Source organism: Mauremys mutica, chromosome 15 (genome assembly GCF_020497125.1).
Source record: "Mauremys mutica isolate MM-2020 ecotype Southern chromosome 15, ASM2049712v1, whole genome shotgun sequence".
Taxonomy (NCBI): domain Eukaryota; kingdom Metazoa; phylum Chordata; order Testudines; family Geoemydidae; genus Mauremys; species Mauremys mutica.
Window position 1 is genome coordinate 12,289,655 of NC_059086.1, and position 21,765 is coordinate 12,311,419.

General features: G+C 48.4%; 2 protein-coding genes and 1 non-coding gene across 3 annotated transcripts in view; 2 read left to right on the plus strand and 1 right to left on the minus strand.

Annotated features, from left to right (window-relative positions):
* LOC123350391 (zinc finger protein 850-like) overlaps positions 1-21,765 on the minus strand; it is a 586,050-nt gene that overhangs the window by 428,863 nt on the left and 135,422 nt on the right. The gene's annotated exons all lie outside the window — the stretch shown is intronic.
* The window catches only part of LOC123350393 (zinc finger protein 850-like), a 125,772-nt gene that overhangs the window by 10,103 nt on the left and 93,904 nt on the right, over positions 1-21,765 (plus strand). The window contains exon 2 of the mRNA XM_044988963.1: positions 824-2,436. Coding sequence (XP_044844898.1) covers positions 824-2,436 — 1,613 coding nt within the window. The remainder of the gene's footprint in view (positions 1-823; positions 2,437-21,765) is intronic.
* On the plus strand, positions 10,126-10,197 carry TRNAG-UCC. The gene has a single exon. It is a non-coding gene; the product is annotated as a tRNA-Gly (tRNA).

Below are 21,765 nucleotides of genomic sequence, written 5' to 3' on the forward strand. Positions count from 1 at the left end.
CTTGTACATCTGGTTCAACGATGGCCTTCACACTTATCTCTTAAAACACACATTCCTCATTCACACACAAACCAGAATTAATTTACACACAACATTTTGAGCAGGAACATCAAATTGCAGTGCAAAAGAAAACAATCACAGCATTCTTTTACTTATTTTAAAATGCTAAATCTACGATAAATTGGTGACCCTCGAAGATCTGTTACTTCCTTGAAATCAGTTCAGACACAGATTCTGGCTGATGTATCTCTGCCCATTAAGCCATTCCTTTCTGTTACTCAGAAAGGGTGGCTGGCAGGATATGATCAGATCATACACTAATACAGGGGTAGGCAACCTATGGCACGTGTACCGAAGGTGGCACGAGAGCTGATTTTCAGTGGCACTCTCACTGCCCAGGTCCTGGTCACTGGTCTGGGGGGCTCTGTAATTTAATTTAAAATGAAGCTTTTAAAACATTTTAAAAACCTTATTTACTTTACATACAACAATAGTTTAGTTCTAAATTATAGACTTATAGAAAGAGATTTTCTAAAAAAAATGTTAAAATGTATTACTGGCACGTGAAACCTTAAATTAGAGTGAATAAATGAAGATTCGGCACAGCACTTCTGAAAGGTTGCCGACCCCTGCACTAATACATTTAATACATGCTACATTCTTATTCTTTATCCTTCATTCTAAATCAGATAAAACATAAAAAAATCCTGCTACTACATTTGGGGGAAGTCAGTTCCTGATTTTTATTTAACTTCTATCCTGAACTTTTTATGGTTTGGTCTTCCTGTTCCAACCCTGTTTAAGGTTTCTGTCTATATCACAGCAGGTGAAACAATGATATGTGAGAAAGAGAAGCAGAATTCTCATCAGGAAAATCTTGAGCAAGTGGATAAACCCAGAGCATTATCACAAAGATTGGAAAGGAATGTGTCGAGCAGTCATGAGCAGGGACAATCGTGTGAGATTCAGCACAGACCAGAAAGAGAGCAGGGAAACCAGCCAGGGGAGAAAGTGGGTAAATGTATTTCATGTCGAGGAACTCAGAAAGACCTCAAGGAAACCACAACCCCTCAGGAAATCCTCATGGGAAAGAGAAAAAATACATGCACTGAGTGTGGAAAAAACGTATGTGACTATTCAGCCCTTATAAAGCATCAGCAACTCCACACAGGAGAGCGGCCCTATGAATGCAGTGAGTGTGGGAAAAACTTCACTCGCAGATCACACCTCATTAATCATCAGAGAATCCACACAGGGGAGCGACCCTATAAATGCAGTGAGTGTGGGAAAACCTTCAATCGCAGCTCACACCTTACTAATCATCAGAAAATCCACATAGGGGAGAGACCCTATGAATGCAGTGAGTGTGGGAAAAGCTTCACTCAGAGATCACACCTTACTCGGCATCAGACAATCCACACAGGGGAGAGGCCCTATGAATGCAGTGAGTGTGGGAAAAGCTTCAATCACAGCTCTGCCCTTTCTGAACATCAGAGAATCCACACAGGGGAGAAGGCCTATGAATGCCGTGAGTGTGGGAAAAACTTTACTCAAAGATCAGGCCTTTTTCTCCATCAGAGAATCCACACAGGGGAGAGACCCTATGAATGCTGTGAGTGTGGGAAAACCTTCAGTCACAGTTCACACCTTAGGAATCATCAGACACTCCACACAGGGGAGAGGCCCTATGAATGTCGTGAGTGTGGGAAAAGCTTCACTAGCAGCTCAGCCCTTTCTGAACATCTGAGAATCCACACAGGGGAGCGGCCCTATGAATGCCATGAGTGTGGGGAAAGTTTCATGGTCAGCTCAGCCCTTTCTGAACATCAGAGAATCCACACAGGGGAGAAGCCCTATGAATGCAGTGAGTGTGGGAAAACCTTCAGTCGCAGCTTGTGCCTTTTTCAACATCAGAGAATCCACACAGGTGAGAGGCCTTATAAATGCATTGAGTGTGGGAAACGCTTCACTACCAGCTCAGCCCTTTCTCAACATCAGAGAATCCACACAGGGGAGAGGCCCTATAAATGTATTGAGTGTGGGAAAACCTTCACTACCAGCTCAGACCTTTCTAAACACCAGAGAATCCACACAGGGGAGAGGCCCTATGAATGCCGTGAGTGTGGGAAAAGCTTCAATCAGAGATCAACCCTTATTAAGCATCAGAGAATCCACACAGGAGAGAGGCCGTATGAATGCCTTGAGTGTGGGAAAACCTTCAATAGCAGCTCAAGCCTTCTTAGGCATCAGAGAATCCACACAAGAGAGAGGCCTTATGAATGCAGTGAGTGTGGGAAACGCTTCACTACAGACTCAGCCCTTTTTCAACACCAGAGTAACCACACAGGCAAGAGGACCTATAAATGCAGTGAGTGTGGGAAAACCTTCACTACCAGCTTAGCCCTTTCTGAACATCAGAGAATCCACACAGGAGAGGCCCTATGAATGCCGTGAGTGTGGGAATACCTTCTGTTGGCACTCAGCCCATGTTAACCATCAGAGACTCTGCAAGGGAGATCATCACCACAAAAACCTCTAGGGCTTATCCATACTTTTTTCTTTAATACTTTTCCTGATTCCCACATACTAACTTTTAAAGCTGTTTGAACTGTTTGATGCACCGTTATCCCTCAGCTTGTCTAGATGAGTGACTGATTTTTGTCTTTTGCCATTTACCCTGTTTTGAAGTTGATCTATTTGTCGTTTCTATCAACTCCATTGTCCCATGACTATTTCAAGTGTGCCCTTCCTATCCGGAATGAGGGAGCATCACATTTATACCATTCCTTCTATTGCAAAGTTATTGTTAAAGTCAACAATGATACAGATTGTATAATTTCCAGTTGATCTCATGTTGCTCTGGGTTGTGCTGAAGAGCAGTTATATTGGGAACTTTTCAAATTATATTTAAATGAAGAGGAGCAGGGGCAGGGGGGAAAGGGGTCATTTCAGCCTCTGTGACACTGGAAGGGGATGGGGTGATTCAGAGATTCCCTCCTTCCCCATCACTACAGAACTGATACCTTTTTTCTGAGCCATGCAGAGTTTATCTGTCACGGAGTGTGGGGGAGTCCGGCCCTGCACCCCCGGGCTCCCTGCCGATTCACCAGGACTCTCAGCCAGCCAGTAAAGCAGAAGGTTTATTTAGACGACAGGAATACAGTCCAACACAGGTCTTGCAGGCACAGATAACCGGATCCCCCCGGTTAGGTCCATCTTGGGGCCTCACAGCCCCCCTCGGGGATCAGAGCCCTCTCTCCCTGCTTCCCCTCTTTCCCTAGCCAACTCCAGTCTGCCCAACCCCCTCCGGCCCCTCCTCTCTGCTCAGCTTCTTTCCCGGGCCAGGAGGTCACCTGACCCCTTTGTCTCCAACACCTTTAGCCAGCACCTTTGCAGGGAGGGGCCGGGCCCTCCGTTGCTAGGAGACAGAGCTTCAGGCATTTGGCTGCATGGCCTTTTGCTGCTAGATACTTAGGATCTGTACCCAGCCCCCAGTACGAACAGTCCCACTTCGTCACATTATCTTCATCACATTCTACCCATCCACTTCTCAGTGTCCTGTGAGGAACAGTTCTTAGCTGTCTGTGCTTGGAGATGATGCTTTCACTTCTTTAATCCTAAATCAGAGTCATTGTGACTGGAGATAAAAGTGTCAAAGACCTGGAAGGGGAATTCAAATGGATCCCAAACACAGTGTGATCATTTGGAGTTAAAATTTCAGGTTCAATCTGTTGGTAAAGCCACTTCTGGCAAGGTGTCTGTCTCCCCCCGCCCCCTGGGCCCATTATTTGGATGCTAGGATAGTAAAAATGTTGTAAATAACGTAACTGACTATAGAGACAGTGCTGAGTGAAGCAGGTTTGAATGAATCAGAGGAGAATGTGATGGGAGAATCTCTTGTCCTGATTCTGAATAATCAGATGTAACCTGCTCTGGAATTTGACTTGACACTTTCGTTGTCATGTATTCTCTCTCTATCCTGAAGGCTGTTTCGTCATCCAATTGGATATTAGTTCAGTTTGATAGGATGTAGGTTAGATTTATTGGAGAATTTAAGACAAATGACCATTTACTAAACTCATCATTTTTCACTTCAGTTTTGCTTTTCCCCCATCCCTCCACGATGACATGGGGAAAGTTCAAGTGCAGTTCTGTCAACAGGAGCGAACTCTCCAATATACTGCACATGTTAACAAAGAAACAGCAGTGATTTTAAATCTCCACTCAGAAAAGGTGAACAACAGCAGAACCTCAGCTAATTGGAGGAAGTGCATATGATCATGTGTAGTTCAGTTGTTGAAGACAGTATTGTCTCAGATGATCTGGGGAGAGAATTCCACATTAGGTGATTTTGAAGTAGGTAAAATGCACATGTATTTGGTTCCTAAAGCACTTGTAAGCCAGGCCCTACAGAAGATTTCTCCTAACTTACCCTATATTATGGGAGATGCTGCCCTTCATGACACAGATGTTGAGGAAATAGAAGTGGGGGTTTAGTTGAATTTATCCTGTGTAGGTGCTAAAAATGTGTATAAAATAAAATCAGTGTTGTAAGTCTAATAGTTGCAGAAAAATAGCTATTTTCTAATAGAATCTCCAGCTCTGGTAAGTAACAGATTCTAATCTAGCCCTGTATCCAGTCCCTTGCCTGGACCTGTGCCACCAAATTTAAAAAAAGCTGAGCATGTTTTGGTAAGCCATTCTTTTTTAACACTGCTGATATTGTTGAGTGGTTTTGTAAAAGATTCTACTGCAGAGAACTGCAAATTTACCCTAACCAAGGCCACGGATTTGGAAAGAATTGGAGTTGAAAGAGAACTCACTCAGTTCTTTGTTTCCACTCCAATAAAGGAAGATATGATGACCAATGACTCAAGAGCTAGGAGAGGTGCTGGCCTTTCTATTATCGCAGGGTGTGACTGTGTAGCTCAGTGCATCTGTGACAAAAGCTCAGTGGTGCCAATTGGCAAAGGGGTCACTTATTCACAAGCAACTCCTGTCTCAGATCTTTCAGACTTGCCACACCTAATACTGATTTTATGATATTTATTCAGGAAGCATAGCAGTGAGACCTCTGCTGAAAATAGCTTGTAAATTATTGATACTCCTAATCACTGTGAGAGGTGTGTATGAGTCATATTGAAGGAGTAATGTAAGTACATGGTAAAATATGCCCATATGGTATCATAATGAAAGTGAGTCACCCCAATCATTGGTCTTGGTGGGGGCGTCCCATTCATGTGGGAGGGAATTGTCACATGTCCCTTGCTAGCCAGCTATGCGATGTGTTGCTCAATTGTCAACCTTTGCACCAACCCAGAAAAGCCAATGGAAAACTGTCAAAGACAAACTTGCGACATTGAAATCCTGTGTAAGTGAAAAAGACAATATGACAATGAGTAGATCGTCCTTTCTGTGAATAAAACAAAAGACTGATTCAGTTTATTAGAGGGTGGAGAAAAACACTCTAGGTTCATTCACCAAGGAGATCCCTAACGACCAGTGGTGCTTCATGAAAGGCAGGGCCCCGGCTCCTAGGGACTAGCGACCACTGCAATAGACTGAAGTGTGAGGTGAGAATCTACTTAGATAGGAACGGTAACCACTAAAAAGTATAGGTTGTTTTTTGTTCTGTTTAAATGTCCATTTCTTTGATAACTACTCAAGTGCTGCGTGTGATACAGGAGCAATGGTCTACAGTAAAACTGGTAACCTGGGATATACCGGTGTTTCAGGAAGGGAGGATCTGGGATTTCTCTGACTATCTGGTGATCGGGGCTGGACCCCGGGGGGTCCCATTGAAGGAACTCAGGGGTTAGGGTGCCTCTTGACAACTGGCAGGGCTGCTGTGGCTCAGAGGAGGTTGCTTGAGTGCCTTACAGGCTGGATGAGTTTGGTCGCTAACATCTAGCTTCCAAATGCAAAAGTCCCTCTTCCTAGTGGCAGATGGCAACAAGGAAACTCATAGCCCTCAACACCCTGAGAAGGGTCACACTGTACATCTATGTTGACCCACCTGTGAAATCCCTATGGAGAAAGCACCCTATAGCATAGTTCCCTGACTCAAAATAGCCCTAAAACTTTGCCCTATGAAATCATGGAACGTGCTCTTTGATCTGTGAAAGCATGTAAAGAGTCCAAGTGCTGGAGGGTAGAGATTGGGTCCAAAGTGACCTAGACAAATTGGTGGATTGAGCCAAAAGAAATCTGGAGGGGTTCGACAAGGACAAGTGCACAGTCCTACACTTAGGATGGAAGAATCCTATGAACTGCTACAGGCTGAGGACTGACTGGGTTAGGGTTAGGGTCACGGTCACGTGCTCCAGCACCCTAATCATGTTTGTTGCCCTCGGCTGGACTGTTTCCAATTTTTCCACATCCTCCTTGTAGTGTGGGGCCCAAAACTGGACACTATTCCAGCTGAGGCCTCACCAATGGTGAATAGAGGGGAACGATCACGTCCCTTAATCTGCTACCCTTGCCCCTACTTATACAGCCCCAAATGCCGTTAGCCTTCTTGGCAACAAGGGCACACTGCTGACTCGTATCCAGCTTCTTGTCCACTTTAACCCCTAGGTCCTTTTCTGCAGAACTGCTGCCTAGCCATTCGGTCCCTAGTTTGTAGCAGTGCATGGGATTTTTTCCATCCTAAGTGCAGGACTCTGCACTTGTCCTTGTTGAACCTCATCAGATTTATCCTTGCCACTTCTGCTGGCATGGGCAGGCATCTTGGAGGCCTTTCTAGAAGAGAATTTGGAACTGAGTTGGGAAAACCAGTTTCAAAACAGAAAGCTCAGGTTTAGTTTCATTTATTTATAATATTAAATAATCCTTTCATCCTAGTATCACAATCATAAGTGCTTCCGTGTTATGGTTTTCCAGAGGGAAAACTTAACTTCTCTCCAAAGGGAGTTGAGACAAAACACTTTTCAGAGTCCAAAAGAGACAAGACGGATGAGGGTAAGAGCTTGTAGAGTTCTGTTGGTGAAAGAGACAAGCTTTGGAGCTAACCCAGAACTCTTCTTCAGCTCTGTGTAGCCCCAAAGTTTGTCTCTTCCACAAACAGAAGTTAGAACAAAGAACAGCCATACTAGGTCACAGCAAGGATCCAGCTATCCCACTAGTCTGTCTTCTGAAAGTGCCCAATGCCAGGTGCTCCAAAGAGAATGAACAGAACAAGTAATCAAGTGATCCATCCCCTGTTGCCCATTCTCAGCTTCTGCCCCAGAGAGGATAGGGACACCATCCCTCCCCATGCAGGATAATGGCCATTGATGGACCTATCCTCCATGAACTTACCTAGTCCAGTTTTGAACTCTCTTCTAGTCTTGGCCTTCACAACACCCTCTGCAAAGAGTTCCACAGGTTAACTGCATTGTGTGAAGAAATACTTCCTTTTGTTTGTTTCAGACCTGCAGCCTATTCATTTCATTTGGTGTTATTCTTGTGTTATTCTGAGAAGGAGTAAATAATACTCCCTTCCTTGGTCTTTTAAAAGATATTATGTGACCCGCCTCCCCTTTGTTGCATCCATGTTGGTCCCAGGACATGAGAGACAACACTACAAACAACAAGGTTCAAAGTCGATGCACATGGAAGAAGTGTTTGGGGTTTCATTCCTTATGTCCTCCTCCCATTGTGTGGCCATTTCCTTTCCCTCCTCTGTTACAAGCTTTGGTGTTTTGCGCAGAAACATTATTTCCACAGGAGACACCCAGGAGCAGAGTTGCATTCCTGTACCAAACAGTCACTGGGAGGGGGCAGACAAAGGCCTTTAGGACAAAGCATCCATCACAGTCAAAAAAATTATCTCCCTCCTGCAGGTCACTGGCAGCCTGAATTTGTTCCTTATCCTCCCAGAGCTTGGGGGGCTGGACAGCATTATCCAGCCCCTCCGTATGTACCAGGAACAAACAAACCTTGTCTTTAAAACAAGCTGTGCCCTTCCTTTTCAGGCAAGATTTTTCTATGATTGAAATTGAGCTTCAGTTCCCCTCTCTTAGGGTTGGGTTGGGTGTGGGGCATTGGTGATATAGTGGTGCGCCTAGTTGCCTTTTAAGCAATTAACCTGAGTTCAATTCCTAGCCAATGTAATAACGGCTTTTGTCTTTTGTTCGTTCGTTGTCTGGAAGTGATTTAATTTCAGTCATATTGTGTTACAATCACATTATCAATAGACTGAAACAATATATGTGTCAAAGTCCAGCAGGTCATACAGGATGGAGATGTACAAGGGGCTGGAATGTGTCATCTGAGAAAGACAGAACACTTGGAAACCTGCATCCCATCCCCTTGACTTCCATGTTATGATTCCAGCTGTGTGCAATGTTTATCTGTTCCTGTATGATGGGGAAATTAAGTTTTGGGTCAGTTTTTGCTCCTGCAGTTTCCGTTGCTGTTACAATTACAATGACATGAACAAAACGGAGGCATAATAAAAATAAATGCAACATTGCAATACAATTAGGGAAAGAGAAGATCACGGTTAAGCCAAACACTTCAAAATAAAAATACTAAAAATTACCCAACACCACCACTAAAGGGGGTGGGGTACAGCTCTGACTGAGAGGCCCCACAGGAGAAATTTCATCCCAAAGACAAATTTGTGTGAATTGTTGAGAAGTGAAGAGCCCCCTTCCCTTCCCCTCAAATCCCTAGAACTCTAATGTCACCCCCATGGCACCAGCACAGGGAACCCAGTGAGATGGGATTATAGAATACAAGGAGCAGGGAGCAGGGAAGAGTGGTGACAGGGAGTCTCTCTTTTTCCTTCTCTCTTCACTTTCTGTTCTTCTCTTTCCTTCCAGGAAGTGCAGTCACAGCAGGGAGGGCTTTGTCTCATTGTAAGGGATCCGTGTCTGTCAAGGTTGTGGCAGTGATGGATTCTGTGACTTCCTGCAACCTCCATGACTTCTATAGTGGCCATTGTGGCTGACTCCAGGGCCGCCCAAGCAGCGGCCAATGCGACCAGTTGTTCCGAGGGCAGTGGGAGCAGCTGCAGCTAGTTGGCCCCCAGCAGCACTCCTGGGATGGCCGGAGGAGCGGCTGGCCCCCTGGGGCTCCCCCCTTACCCCCAGCAGCAGCTGGAGCGGCAGCGGCTCTCAGGGCTTCTCCCCTGGTAGCTGGTGCTCATTATCCATCAAATACATCAAAACGCTTCCCCTTGAAAGCGGATTTAGCCCAGGACCCTCAGAGTCAGCAGCTGTTCCACCTGCACTGAGCTCTCTGGTCAGGTGTCCTAGTGCTGGAAGCCGCCTGTTTAGATCCTAAAATAGCATTTTTGCACTGGGGGGGCTGAAATTTTGGACCGGACATCGTAACTCCACCGTTATTTTATTGAATTGCTTCAAAACAGCAAGTCAAGAAAGTCTCCTAAGTGCCAGGCTCTCTGCCATGGAAACAGCTGCCCCTGCTCTCCAGGAGTCTGTGCATTCGACACAGCAAAGTACAAACCTACTCCGCACTGAAAGGGGGTCAGACAGTGACAATAATGCAAATCATCACACTATTAACCCAAGTCCCTTCCTTTCTTTAACCCAGGACATGCCAGTCAACTGTTAGCCATGGCATTATCTTCACCGTAAAATACCTCTCAGGACATTTAACAGAGGAAGTGAAACCCCCTCCCCCAAATGGCTCCCTGTTGAGGAGTTGTACCGTACCTGCCCCTGGAGACTGGTTTTATACTCTTAGTGCTTTTTCTCTTCAAACCCCTTATCCCAATCTCTGGGCCAACCTCCTCATTTCAGAGTTTAGAATTTACTCTCATCACCCTCGTATGGCACTTTCCATGTGGATTAGACAAAGTAAGTGGGGGAAGCTCCATGGCTAATGAAAACTGATGCTCTGGGTGAGGCCTGAACTCATAACCCGAGCAGTGCACCTCCTTCACTAGCCAGTTGTATCCCTATAGGTTCTTCATAGACAAGCTTGGGAAGTAGGTAGTTACCTGTGTCTGTGATTAACAACTTTGGTGGCTTAATTGAAAAGCTGGTGGTTCAAACCCAGGTGAAGCTGGAGGTGGTTTTTTTAGTGATGAGAATCAAGTACATTTTAACAGGCAGGAAAATGCCTCAGTTCTGGTCTAGCCTTATTGGGTAAGCATAAGTGGTACTTTTGCTAGATGCATTGGTGGTATAGTGGTGAGCATAGCTGCCTTCCAAGCAGTTGACTTGGGTTCAATTCCCAGCCAATGCAGTCATGTGATGTTTCCTCTGCTGGGAATTGGTTTAATTTCCATCATGTTATATCAGTTTATCAATGGAATGAGAGAATCAATATTCTGCAGGTCATTAAACACACAGGGGAGGAAGAAAGGGGCAGGACTATACAGTGAGCAGGTGGATTCATCCTGGTATTACAATGTTTGGTTTATTTTTTTCCCTTCCCTCTCCCTTTTTGACTCAGAGCCTTTAAGGTCAGAAGGGACCAGTGTCGTCATCTAGTCCAACCTACTGCACCTTGCAGGCCAAAAGGCCCCACCCACCCACTCCTGTAATAGATCCGGGAGGGGAGGCAGCCCTGTGCTCTGCCCCTACCCCAGACAGCGCATGGAGGCCCTCTGCTCCCCTCCCCCAATGGGTGTGCAGAGATGTGCCAGCAGCACTAAGGTGGCTCCCTGCCCACTCTGCTTCTGTCCCTCTGTGCCGCTCCCAGAAGTGGCTGGCATGTCCCAGCATCCCTTGGGGCAGGGGGAGTGTCTCCATGTGCTGCCCCTGCCCCAAGTACCAACTCCGCAACTCCCATTGGCCAGGAACTGCAGCCAATGGGAGCTTGGGGGTCAGTGCCTGCAGGCAGCTGTGCACGGAGACCCCCTGGCCCCGCCCACCTAGGAGCTGCTGCCGCAGGGTTGTGTGTACCAGTCACTTTGGGAGCTGCAGTGACTGGGGTAAGCGCCACCCCTTCTGCATCCCAATCCCCTCCCCCAGCACAGAGGCCGCACCCAAATTTCCTCCCAGAGTTTTGCTTGTCTTCCTTTCACCCAGAACCATCCTTCCTCTCCTGGGCTGCAAGTAGCCATCCCTGGGAAGCCAAGAGGCAGGCACAGGATTCTACCTCCCCGCAGCCAACCGCACCTCCCCAGGCTTTGCAGAGTGAATGGTGGTGCTCTACTAACCCCACTTAGTGGCACTGAGGCGCTTAGCTTCTGCCCTGCCTTCCTCAGCTCAACTTTCCTCTTTTGCCCCATTCCTGCCTCACTTCCTCCTTTGGCAAGTCACGCAAAGGGGGCCAGCAGGAACAGCCGGCCTCTGTAGGCCAACTTCCCAGGGCAGAGGAGACCAAGCCACAAGGCTCCAAAAGGTGACTGGCCCAGATCCTCTAGCTTTCCCTTGCTGTTTTCAAGGCTTTTTCTCAGCTCATTTCGCCACCCTCTGTCCTGCAGGGGTTGGGGTTAATCACAGGTGTTACCCGAAATTGGGCCAGCTAGTAAACGTAGGGAGGACTAATGACCCACCAGCGTTTGGCAGAAAGCAGCATGTTTATTATACTGACAGCTAAGCTCAAAAGAAAGGGGGAGGGGGTGTCACACACACACACTCCCAGGACTGGCGCGACACTGGAGATGTCAGGATTCTACAAGGTAAGTGTCCCACAGCGCTGCGATGAAGGTAAGTCTTCCTGAGGCACAATGAAATGCAACACAGTGAACCACTGGCCAGGCGGTCCGGGTGAAGGGCACTCACTGGAGGTACAAGCTTGTGAGTGCACTCCTGAGCACATGGCCCCTTCCCCTTTTAAGGACCTGCACCTCATGGCCCGCGACAAGAGATGACTTGGCAGCATCTGGTTGGTCACACTCCACCTTGGGCAGTGTCCATGATCTGGGTGTGTGAGTGCTGCCTAATCAGAGTCCCAGACACCTTGTCTACCTGGGAGCTCTTCAACCAGCCCATTCATCCCACAAGCATTCCAGGGGGGAGGGGGAGGGGGAAAGCCACTTCACAGGCATTCAGAGAGGGAGAGGAGACCAAAGTGGGAGCGGGGGAAGTATAACAGACCTTTTGAGCATAGAAATCACTGCTGCTCCTACAACAGCAGGGACAGGGCACTAGGAGTTGGGAAAAGTAACCCATTATATTTCTGCCTGGTTTCAAACCAGGGATCGTTTGCATGTTAGGCAAACCTGATAACCACTACACTACAGAAACTCTGTCACAATGCTCTTCCCCTCCCTTCATAAGAACATAAGAATGGCCATACTGGAGCAGACCAAAGGTCCATCCAACGCCACTTCCTATCTGCCAACAGTGGCCAATGGTAGGTGCCCCAGAGGGACTGAACCTAACAGGTAATGATCAAGTGATCTCTCTCCTGCCATCCATCTCCACCCTCTGATAAACAGAGGCTAGGGACACCATTCCTTACCCAGCCTGGCTAATAGCTATTAATGGACTTCACCACCATGAATTTATCTGCAAAAAGAGCGAGGAGTACTTGTGGCATCTTAGAGACTAACAAATTTATTTGAGCATAAGCTTTTGTGGGCTAAAACCCACTTCATTGGATGTATGCAGTGGACAATACAGCAGGAAGATATATATATACACAGAGAACATGAAAAAATGGGTGTTGCCATACACACTATAACGAGAGTGAGCAGTTAAGGTGAGCTGTTATCAGGAGGAGAAAAAAACCTTTTGTAGTGATAATCAGGATGCCCATTTCCAACAGTTGACAAGAAGGTGTGAGTAACAGTAGGGGGACAAATAAACATGGGGAAATAGTTTTACTTTTTGTAATGACCCATCCACTCCCAGTCTTTATTCAAGCCTAATTTCATGGTGTCCAGTTTGCAAATTAATTCCAATTCAGCAGTCTCTCATGGGAGTCTGTTTTTGAAGGTTTTTTGTTGTAATATTGTGACTTTTAGGTCTGTAATCAAGTGTCCAGGGAGATTGAAGTGTTCTCAGACTGGTTTTTGAATGTTATAATTCTTGACATGATTTGTGTCCATTTATTATTTTACGTAGAGACTGTCCGGTCTGGCCAATGTACATGGCAGAGGGGCATTGCTGGCACATAATAGCATATATCACATTGGTAGATGTGCAGGTGAATGAGCCTCTGATAGTGTGGCTGATGTGATTAGGCCCTATGATGGTGTCCCCTGAATAGATATGTGGACAGAGCTGGCAACAGGCTTTGTTGCAAGGATAGGTTCCTGGGTTAGTGTTTTTGTTGTGTGGTTGCTGGTAAGTATTTGCTTCAAGTTGGGAGGCTATCTGTAAGCGAGTACTGGCCTGTCTCCCAAGATCTGTGAGTGATGGATCATCCTTCTGGATAGGTTGTAGATAATGCGCTGGAGAGGTTTTAGTTGGGGGCTGAAGGTGACGGCTAGTGGCATTCTGTTACTTTCTTTGTTGGGCCTGTCCTGTAGTAGGTGACTTCTGGGTACTCTTCTGGCTCTGTCAATCTGTTTCTTCACTTAAGCAGGTGGGTACTGTAGTTGTAAGAATGCTTGATAGAGATCTTGTAGGTGTTTGTCTCTGTCTGAGGGGTTGGATCATATGTGGTTGTATCTTAGAGCTTGGCTGTAGACATTATCAGGGATACTGTTCCTGATGGCTTGTAGGCCATTTTTGTGTGAAATGTTGGTGTAGAGGGCTAATACCTCCATAGTGGCCAGGATGGTGTTTTCTGCAGGATCACCAATGGATTGTAGTTTCCTCAGGAAGTCAGTGGTGTCTTGAAGATAGCTAGGAATGCTGGTAGTGTAGGGCCTGAGGAGGGAGTCTACATAGCCAGACAATCCTGCTGTCAGGGTGCCATTGCCTGAGATGATGGGGCATCCAGGATTTCCAGGTTTATGGATCTTGGATAGCAGATAGAATAACCCTGGTTGGGGTTCTAGACTGTCCTATGGCCAAGGGATGGAGAAACTCGGCCAGCAGCAGGGGGTGCAGAACACCGCCCTAGTGTGGGGGTGACAGCGCCTCCGGGATCCTGACATCCCAGCCCTTTACACACCTTCCTGGAGCCTCCCAATCCCCCTGGGCTGTTGGGACTGCGACCCCAACTCTACTGATGAGAAACAGGCCTGGGGAGGGGAAGCTACTGGCTCAGGGTCACACCAAGTGTTAGAAGTATGGATGGGACCTAGCAGTCCTTCTTTCCAGGCCCCTTCGCTAACCACTGCTGCACACTCCCTCCCACAGCTGGCAATTACAAGCAGGCCCTCATGGCCGCTCCCCCTGCCTTTGAGAGGGAGTGTGCTCCGCTGGAGTGACTGGGCCAGGGGACTGGGAGTCAGGACTCCTGAGTTCCATTGCTGGGTTTCCTTTTGGTGTCACTGCTGGTTGTTTTCCTTTTCCTGGGGGACTTTGGGTAAGTTGCTCCCCCCCTAGGGCTCTGTCCCCAGCAGTCAAATGGGGATTTAATACTTTCCCTCTGTTGGAAAGTGCTGGGAGAATCCCCCAGCAAAAGCTGCTCTGACAGTGCTAAGCAGCATCTGACCATTCGAGGTTGGAGCGCACTGCCCAGGAGGAGTGTTTGGCTCTGGGCTTTCACTTCAGACCAGTCTATGGAGAGGGGCCCAGCCATGGAGTTTGGCTCAAGAAGACCAATTCTCCAATTTGTTAAGGGTGTTTTGAATTCCAATCCTGTGCTCCAAAGTGCTTGGTGTCATTTGCAAATTTTAGAAGCATGCTCTCCACTCCAGTTTCCAAATCATTCATGAAAATATTGAATAGCACCAGATCCTGGACTGATCCCTGCCGGACCCACTAGGTACTCCCTCTCCGTTGGACAGCCAAACATGGAGAGGGCTCTCGGAGTCTGGGCTTTCAACCAGCTCTGCACACACATTACACTGATTGCAGCTAGACCACATTTCCCTTGTTTGCTTGTGAGAATGTCCTACGGGACTGTTTCAAAAGCCTTAGAAACACCAAGATCGATCCCATCTACTGTTTACCCACCTCCACTAGGCCCGGAACCCTGCCAAAGAAGGAAAGAGGATTGGTGAGTCTTGCCCAGGCTGGTGAGCCTTGCCCACATGCTCAGGGTTTAGCTGATCACCATATTTGGGATCGGGAAGGAATTTTCCTCCAGGGCAGATTGGCAGAGGCCCTGGAGGTTTTTCGCCTTCCTCTGGAGCATGGGGCATGGGACAATTGGTGGAGGATTCTCTGCAGCTTGAGGTCTTCAAACCACAATTTGAAGACTTCAATAACTCAGACATAGGTTAGGGGTTTGTTACAGGAGTGAGTGGGTGAGATTCTGTGGCCTGCATTGTGCAGGAGGTCAGACTAGATGATCATAATGGTCCCTTCTGAACTTAAAGTCTATGAATCTTTGAGGATTGGTTTGGAATGATTTGTTCTTGACAAATCCATGCTCACTCGTCCTAAGAACCAAATTATCCTGTAGGTGCTGTTGACAAACTGATTGTTTAAGAATGTATTCCAGTATCTCTCCAGCTATGGAAGTGAGGCTAGCTAGTCTGTGAGTCCCAGGGTTCTCTTTGTTCTCCTTTTAAAGATAGGTCCTGTCTTGTTCATGGATGGGAAGATGTTCTTTTTCAGAGATCTCAGACGAGAACTGGGGCACAACAGCGGGTTTGTTAAGGCCACAAAAAAGGAGGCAGGAACCTCTTCTCTCCTGCTGGCAAAGAACCCCAGGTACCTAAAAGACAGGGACTCACATCCCGGAAAGGGCTTTTAAAAAGGCAGTGGTTAAAATGTTTGGCCCCAACCATTTCTTGTTTCCACATACTAGACATTTTAGCAAACTTTAGAATTCCTTGGTGCTAAACACCATGAAACTCCCCTTTTGCCTCCCCTTTAATGCCCCATATCTTACTCAGACTCACAACTGCCCAGAGTTCGAGAACTGTCCCTGTTCCCATTGGACAGATGGGGAGGAGCCTGAGGTACAGAGAAGGGAAGTGACCTACCCAAGGGCCTACACAGCAAGGGGTGGCAGAGTCAGAATGAGAAGACACCAGTCTGACTCCTGTTCTAATGGACAAAAGCCCCTCAGAGGCAGGGATAGAGCCCAGGAATCGAGATGGTGGGGAAATTTCATTGGAATCGTTTCAGTCAGAAAATCTCATTCAGACTAAACCAGTTTGTTTCTCGAAATCAGAACAAGTGGGATGAAAGTTCTTTGCAAAAATACTTTGTTTCAAAACAAAAGCATCTCCTGTTTGTCACAGTGTGTTAAATTGTCTCATCACACACAAAGAGGTGACACTTACATCTCAAAAATTAGATAAGATGCTTCAGTCTGAGCTAAGTAGTTGCTGCTCTTAACAATTTCAAAATAAAAAAATACAAATCAAATAGACTATTTCAGCTATTTTATTATGTCATAATCTGCTCTGAGTAAACATGAAAGGACACATATTATGCACTATTCCTAGTGACACTCTCCAATGGATCCCCATCCTTCACCCACCGTGAGGTAGGTAGGAGCGGATCATTATTATCCCTACATGAAAGAGGGAGACGCTCAGGCTGAGGAAGGAGAATTGACTTATCTTAGGTCACACAGCCAGTCAGTAGCAGAGTTGGGAATAGGACCCAAGAGCCCTGATTTTCAAACTAACTATCGGATCTTGAATTTCATACACTGAATGACCTGAATAAAGTGCTCTCAGATGAGCTCCAGACTAATCGTGCACAGTAATTATGCAGCAAGTATTTTAGGACAACTGGAATGTTAGAGAGAATCATGAACTGCTCAGACAATTAAAGCAGAGAAGCAGCAAAATTCATCAAACATATAACTGGTTATGACTTATTTACTTGGTCTTAAAAGAGAACAAAAAGGACCTGAGTCTCCTTCCTGTCAATAACCCCTTGCTCAGCCAATCCAGGTAGAGACTGAGGACAGGAGACTGATGGTTCTCACCAGAGAGCCCAAAGGATGGCCATAGTCACTGGTGGGGATCACTGCCTGAGCACTATTTCCGCTCAACATATTTGGGTGGACCTCCCACAATGGGAGCTGCAGAGCACACACACACACACACACCCTCCCTCCCTCCTTCCCTTCTGGTGTTGGGAGGGGAACAGGAGAAAGGACAAAAGAAGTAAGAGACGAAGAGAAAGGAGGGATGGATGGAGGAAAAAGGTGAAACAAAAAGGACAAACCCCAATGTCCCCAGTGATTCTAAGGGATAAAGTCCCAGGTGCGGAATAAAATTCTGTCTCCTTAAACTCATGTTTTCCATGCCTAGAATTCAACTGTCACCAGATGGATCAGACTGAACAGTTTCAAACCTCGAGGAGGCTCTTACCTTCTAAACAGGGACGGCTGTTTTCTAGTAAAATCACTGAAAGAGAAGGAGAAAACTCTCGCAGTCCTCAGAGAGAGACCTGGAGAAGGAGACTTGCTGAAGCAAAACCACAGGGGTCTCTGAGGTTTCCCTGGCCCCTTGCCCCTGTCCTGCCTGGCTGATGTCAGCATCTCTCTGTGAGGTCACCACCTCCCCACCACCTTTGACCAATAGTCTGAGGTCCTGCAAAAGGCCTTTGTGATGTCACTGCCACACCCCTCCCTTGCTGGGCTAATGTCCTGCCCCTGGCCAGGCACTTTGGAGGTTTGAGCTACTCCCTGTGGATCACCCCACTCAAGGAGCATTCGTTCTAGGGAGCAAGCCAGCTAGACAGTAAAATATCAGATGCTGCTCCCAATGCTACACTCAGTTTTTCAGAAATTAGTCGACTTTATGGCCAGAAGAGAACATTAGAGCATCTAATCTGCCCCCCTGCATATCACAGGCCTCCTGTATGACACAAGAGCTACTTTTGGGTCAAACACATTCCAGAAAGGCATCTAGTCTTCATTAAATGACATCAGGAGATGGAGAATCCACCACTTTCCTTGGTAGCTTGTTCTTGTGGTGAATCATCCGCGCTGTTGAATATTTGTGCCTTAGTTGTAATATGAATTTGTCTCTTTTCACCTTCCAGCCATTGGGTCTTGTTATGCCTTTCTCTGCTAGATTCAAGAGCTCTTTAATACCCAATCTTTTCTCTTCATTAAGGCACTTCAACACTTCAATGAAGTCACCTTTCAATCTTCTGTTGATAAGCTAAACATGTTGAGCTCTTTCAATAGCTCACTTTAAACTAGACAGCTGCAGCGGCACAGCAGCCAGCAAACAGAGCTGTAAACAGGGGAGTTTCACTGGGAGTTCTGTTGGAGGAGCAGGTTTTTGTATTTTTGTATTTTGTGTAGTTTGTATGTGTGGAGGCTGGTAGGGGCAGGGTGCTGGGAGAGAAGCTGAGCCCTGCTTAGGGGGTGGGGCTTATCTGCCTAGGGGTCCTATAAAGGTAGCCAGCCAGTCAGGCAGTGGCATAGACAGCAGCCAGCAAACAGAGCTGTAAACAGGGGAGTTTACAAGGGGAGTTTTTGGGGGAGACTTAGACCTAGGCAGAAGAACTGACAGGCTAGTGAAGGGAGGGGGTGGTGGTCTGCCAGTGTACTGGTGCCTGTTGGGGGTTTGTTTTGGTTTTTGTTTCTTTGACTAACAGGTTTTCAGTGGGAAGGCTAAGAGGCAGCAGTGAAAGACACAATGAGGATGACCGGATGTTGAAGCTGCGGCATGTACATGATCCTGGAGGGGGTACCTGAAAAGAGTTTCATCTGCATGAAGTGCCGCCTGATAGAGCTGATGGAAGAAAAGATCCGAGGACTGGAGATGCAGGTGGAAACTCAGGTCGAGTTTAGAAGGGGATTCAAGCAGATGATGGAGCAAAGAAATGAGGCGGCTGAAGGGATAATCTCAGACTTGCAGATGGAAGCAGGACCAAAGAATTCTGAGGGGAGACTGCTGAGTGAGGAAAGTGGACGTTGGAAGCATGTAACTAAGAGAACCAGGCAGAGGAAAAGATAGGCCAGTGAAGGAGAAATAGAGCTCAAGAACAGGTTTGCAGAGTTGGAAAATGAAGAAGGGACACAGCAGGTGGTCGCTGAAGGTGAGAGGGCAAGGAAAAAGAGAAGACCAGCTAGCTCTACAGGAAGAGGGGAAGAGTCAATGGAGACAACACCAAATATGAGCCCCAGGAGAATACAGGATGGGTTGCGGAGGATTGCAAGGGCGAACAGGAATCGAGAGGACTTGCAGCCAGTGGGAGCAGGGGATAGACCAGAGAATCATACTGTCACCAGGAAAAGGCAGGTCTACGTGATTGGGGACTCCTTACTGAGAAGAATAGACAGGCCTGTAACTAGAGCTGATCCGGAGAACAGAAGGGTGTGCTGTCTGCCGGGTGCTAAGATACGGGATGTGGACCTGAGGCTGAAAAGGATCTTAATGGGAGCGGGAAAGAATCCGTTGATTATCCTTCATGTGGGAACGAATGATACGGCTAGGTTCTCGCTGGAACGTATCAAGGGAGACTATGCCAGGCTGGGGAAGACGCTTAAGGAAATCGAGGCTCAGGTGATCTTCAGTGGGATTCTGCCTGTTCCTAGAGAAGGGCAACAAAGGTGTGACAAGATTATGGTGATCAACAGATGGCTCAGGCAGTGGTGCTATAAGGAGGGCTTTGGGATGTATGGCCACTGGGAAGCATTCATGGACAGAGGACTGTTCTCTCGGGATGGACTTCACCTGAGTAAGGAGGGAAATAGACTTCTAGGATGGAGGCTCGCCCAACTGATTAAGAGAGCTTTAAACTAGGAATTTGGGGGAGATGGTTGGGAGATGTCCAGGTAATCTCCACACCGAGAGGGAAGAAAACAAAGTAAGAGAGGATACAGCCATGAGCAGAAGAATGGACATAAGGAGGAAGGGTAGTGTAGATACCAGTCTAACAGGTGATACTGGTGGTAGAATGTCTGTGCCTAACCAGATAAAGAATGTCAGTGAAGCCAAACGACAAAAATTAAGCTGTCTGTACACTAATGTGAGGAGCCTAGGAAACAAAATGGAGGAACTAGAGCTACTGGTGCAGGAAGTGAAACCGGATATTATAGGGATAACAGAAACATGGTGGAATAGTAGTCATGACTGGAGTACGGGTATTGAAGGCTATGTGCTGTTTAGGAAAGACAGAAATAAAGGCAAAGGTGGTGGAGTAGCATTGTATGTCAATGATGAGGTTAACTGTAAAGAAATAAGAAGGGATGGAATGGATAAGACAGAGTCTGTCTGGGCAAAAATCACACAGGGAAAGAACGCTACTAGAGCCTCCCCTGAGATAATGCTTGGGGTGTGCTACAGACCGCCAGGATCTGATTTGGAGGATAGAGACCTTGTGATGGGCCTGGTGCCCCAGCGCCCCCTTGTGGCAGGGGCGGGCTGGGGGCCTAGCGCTGCACCACTCGCTTGTCCTTTGGTCTGCCCCTGGTAGCCGGCGTATTACGGCCTAGCGACCGGAGTCCACAAGCACCCCCTGCGGGGCGGGGTAGCGCGGCCTAGCGGCCGGAGTCCATACACACCCCCTGCGGGGTGGGGTAGCGCGGCCTAGCGGCCGGAGTCCACAAGCGCCCTCTTCGGGCGGGGTAGCGTGGCCTAGTGGCCGGAGTCCACAAGCGCCCTCTTCGGGGCGGGTTAGCGCGGCCTAGCGGCCGGAGTCCATACACACCCCCCTCGGGGCGGGGTAGCGCGGCCTAGCAGCCGGAGTCCACAAGCGCCCCCTTCGGGGTGGGGTAGCGCGGCCTAGCGGCCGGAGTCCACAAGCGCCCCCTTCGGGGCGGGGTAGCACGGCCTAGCGGCCGGAGTCCATAAACACCCCTTCGGGGTGGGGTAGCGTGGCCTAACGGCCGGAGTCCACAAGCGCCCCCTTCGGGGCGGGGTAGCGCAGCCTAGCGGCCGGAGTCCAGAAACCCCCGCCTTCGGGGTGGGGTAGCACGGCCTAGCGGCCGGAGTCTCCACACCCCCCCTTCGGGGTGGGGTAGCGCGGCCTAGCGGCCGGAGTCCATAAACACCCCTTCGGGGTAGGGTAGCACGAGGTGGGGTAGGGGGACTCGGGCCCTCCCTCTCCACCGAGCCCCGACCCAGGGCCCTGTTTGTGGCAAGTTCTCCTTGCCACCCGCTCGGCGGGGATCCGTCCGCAACACGCCGAGCGGTACTGCAGCTTTAAGGCTGTCAGTCACTACAATGCCCCTGGGTCACTTCCTACCCTGTCTAGCCGGACGCTTGCGTTGTGGGAGCGGCTCCCCCGTAGGTCTGTCACTGCCGGCGTCCCTCCCCGGGGGCTCCGGGTCGGCCCCTGCTCGGCTGGCGCCCCGGTCTGAGCTCCTGGGCTCTCCCTCTGCAGGAGCTGACGGTCTGTGTGCTTCTCCCCCGGTGGCCAGCCCAGACTGAGCAGACCTGCAGGCTTTTGTACTGGTCTGCCAGTTGGAGCATGCCCAGCAGAACTTCCTGGGCGTGGCCTCCTCTGCTAGTAGAGAAGGGTTAACCCCTGCTGTACCAGTGCGGGGCTGTCCTGCCCCGTCACACACCCTCCCCCTTAAGACAGCCGCCGAGACCGGCTGACCCTGGACTCCCGCCTCCCCTTCCTCCTCCCCGATGCGGGAGAAGAAGTCCGCGTTCCCATGGGCCTTGCCCGGCCGATGTGACACGCGGAAGGCGTAGGGTTGGAGGGACAGGTACCACCGCATGATCCGGTTATTTGTCTCCTTCATATTATTGATCCATCGGAGGGGCGCGTGATCAGTCACTAAGAAAAAGGGGTTCCCCAATAGGTAGTACCGTAGTGCCTCAACCGCCCACTTTACTGCCAAGGCCTCACGTTCTATGGTGGAGTACCGGGTTTCGCGGGGGAACAGCTTGCGGCTGAGGTACAAGACCGGGTGTTCTTCTTCCCC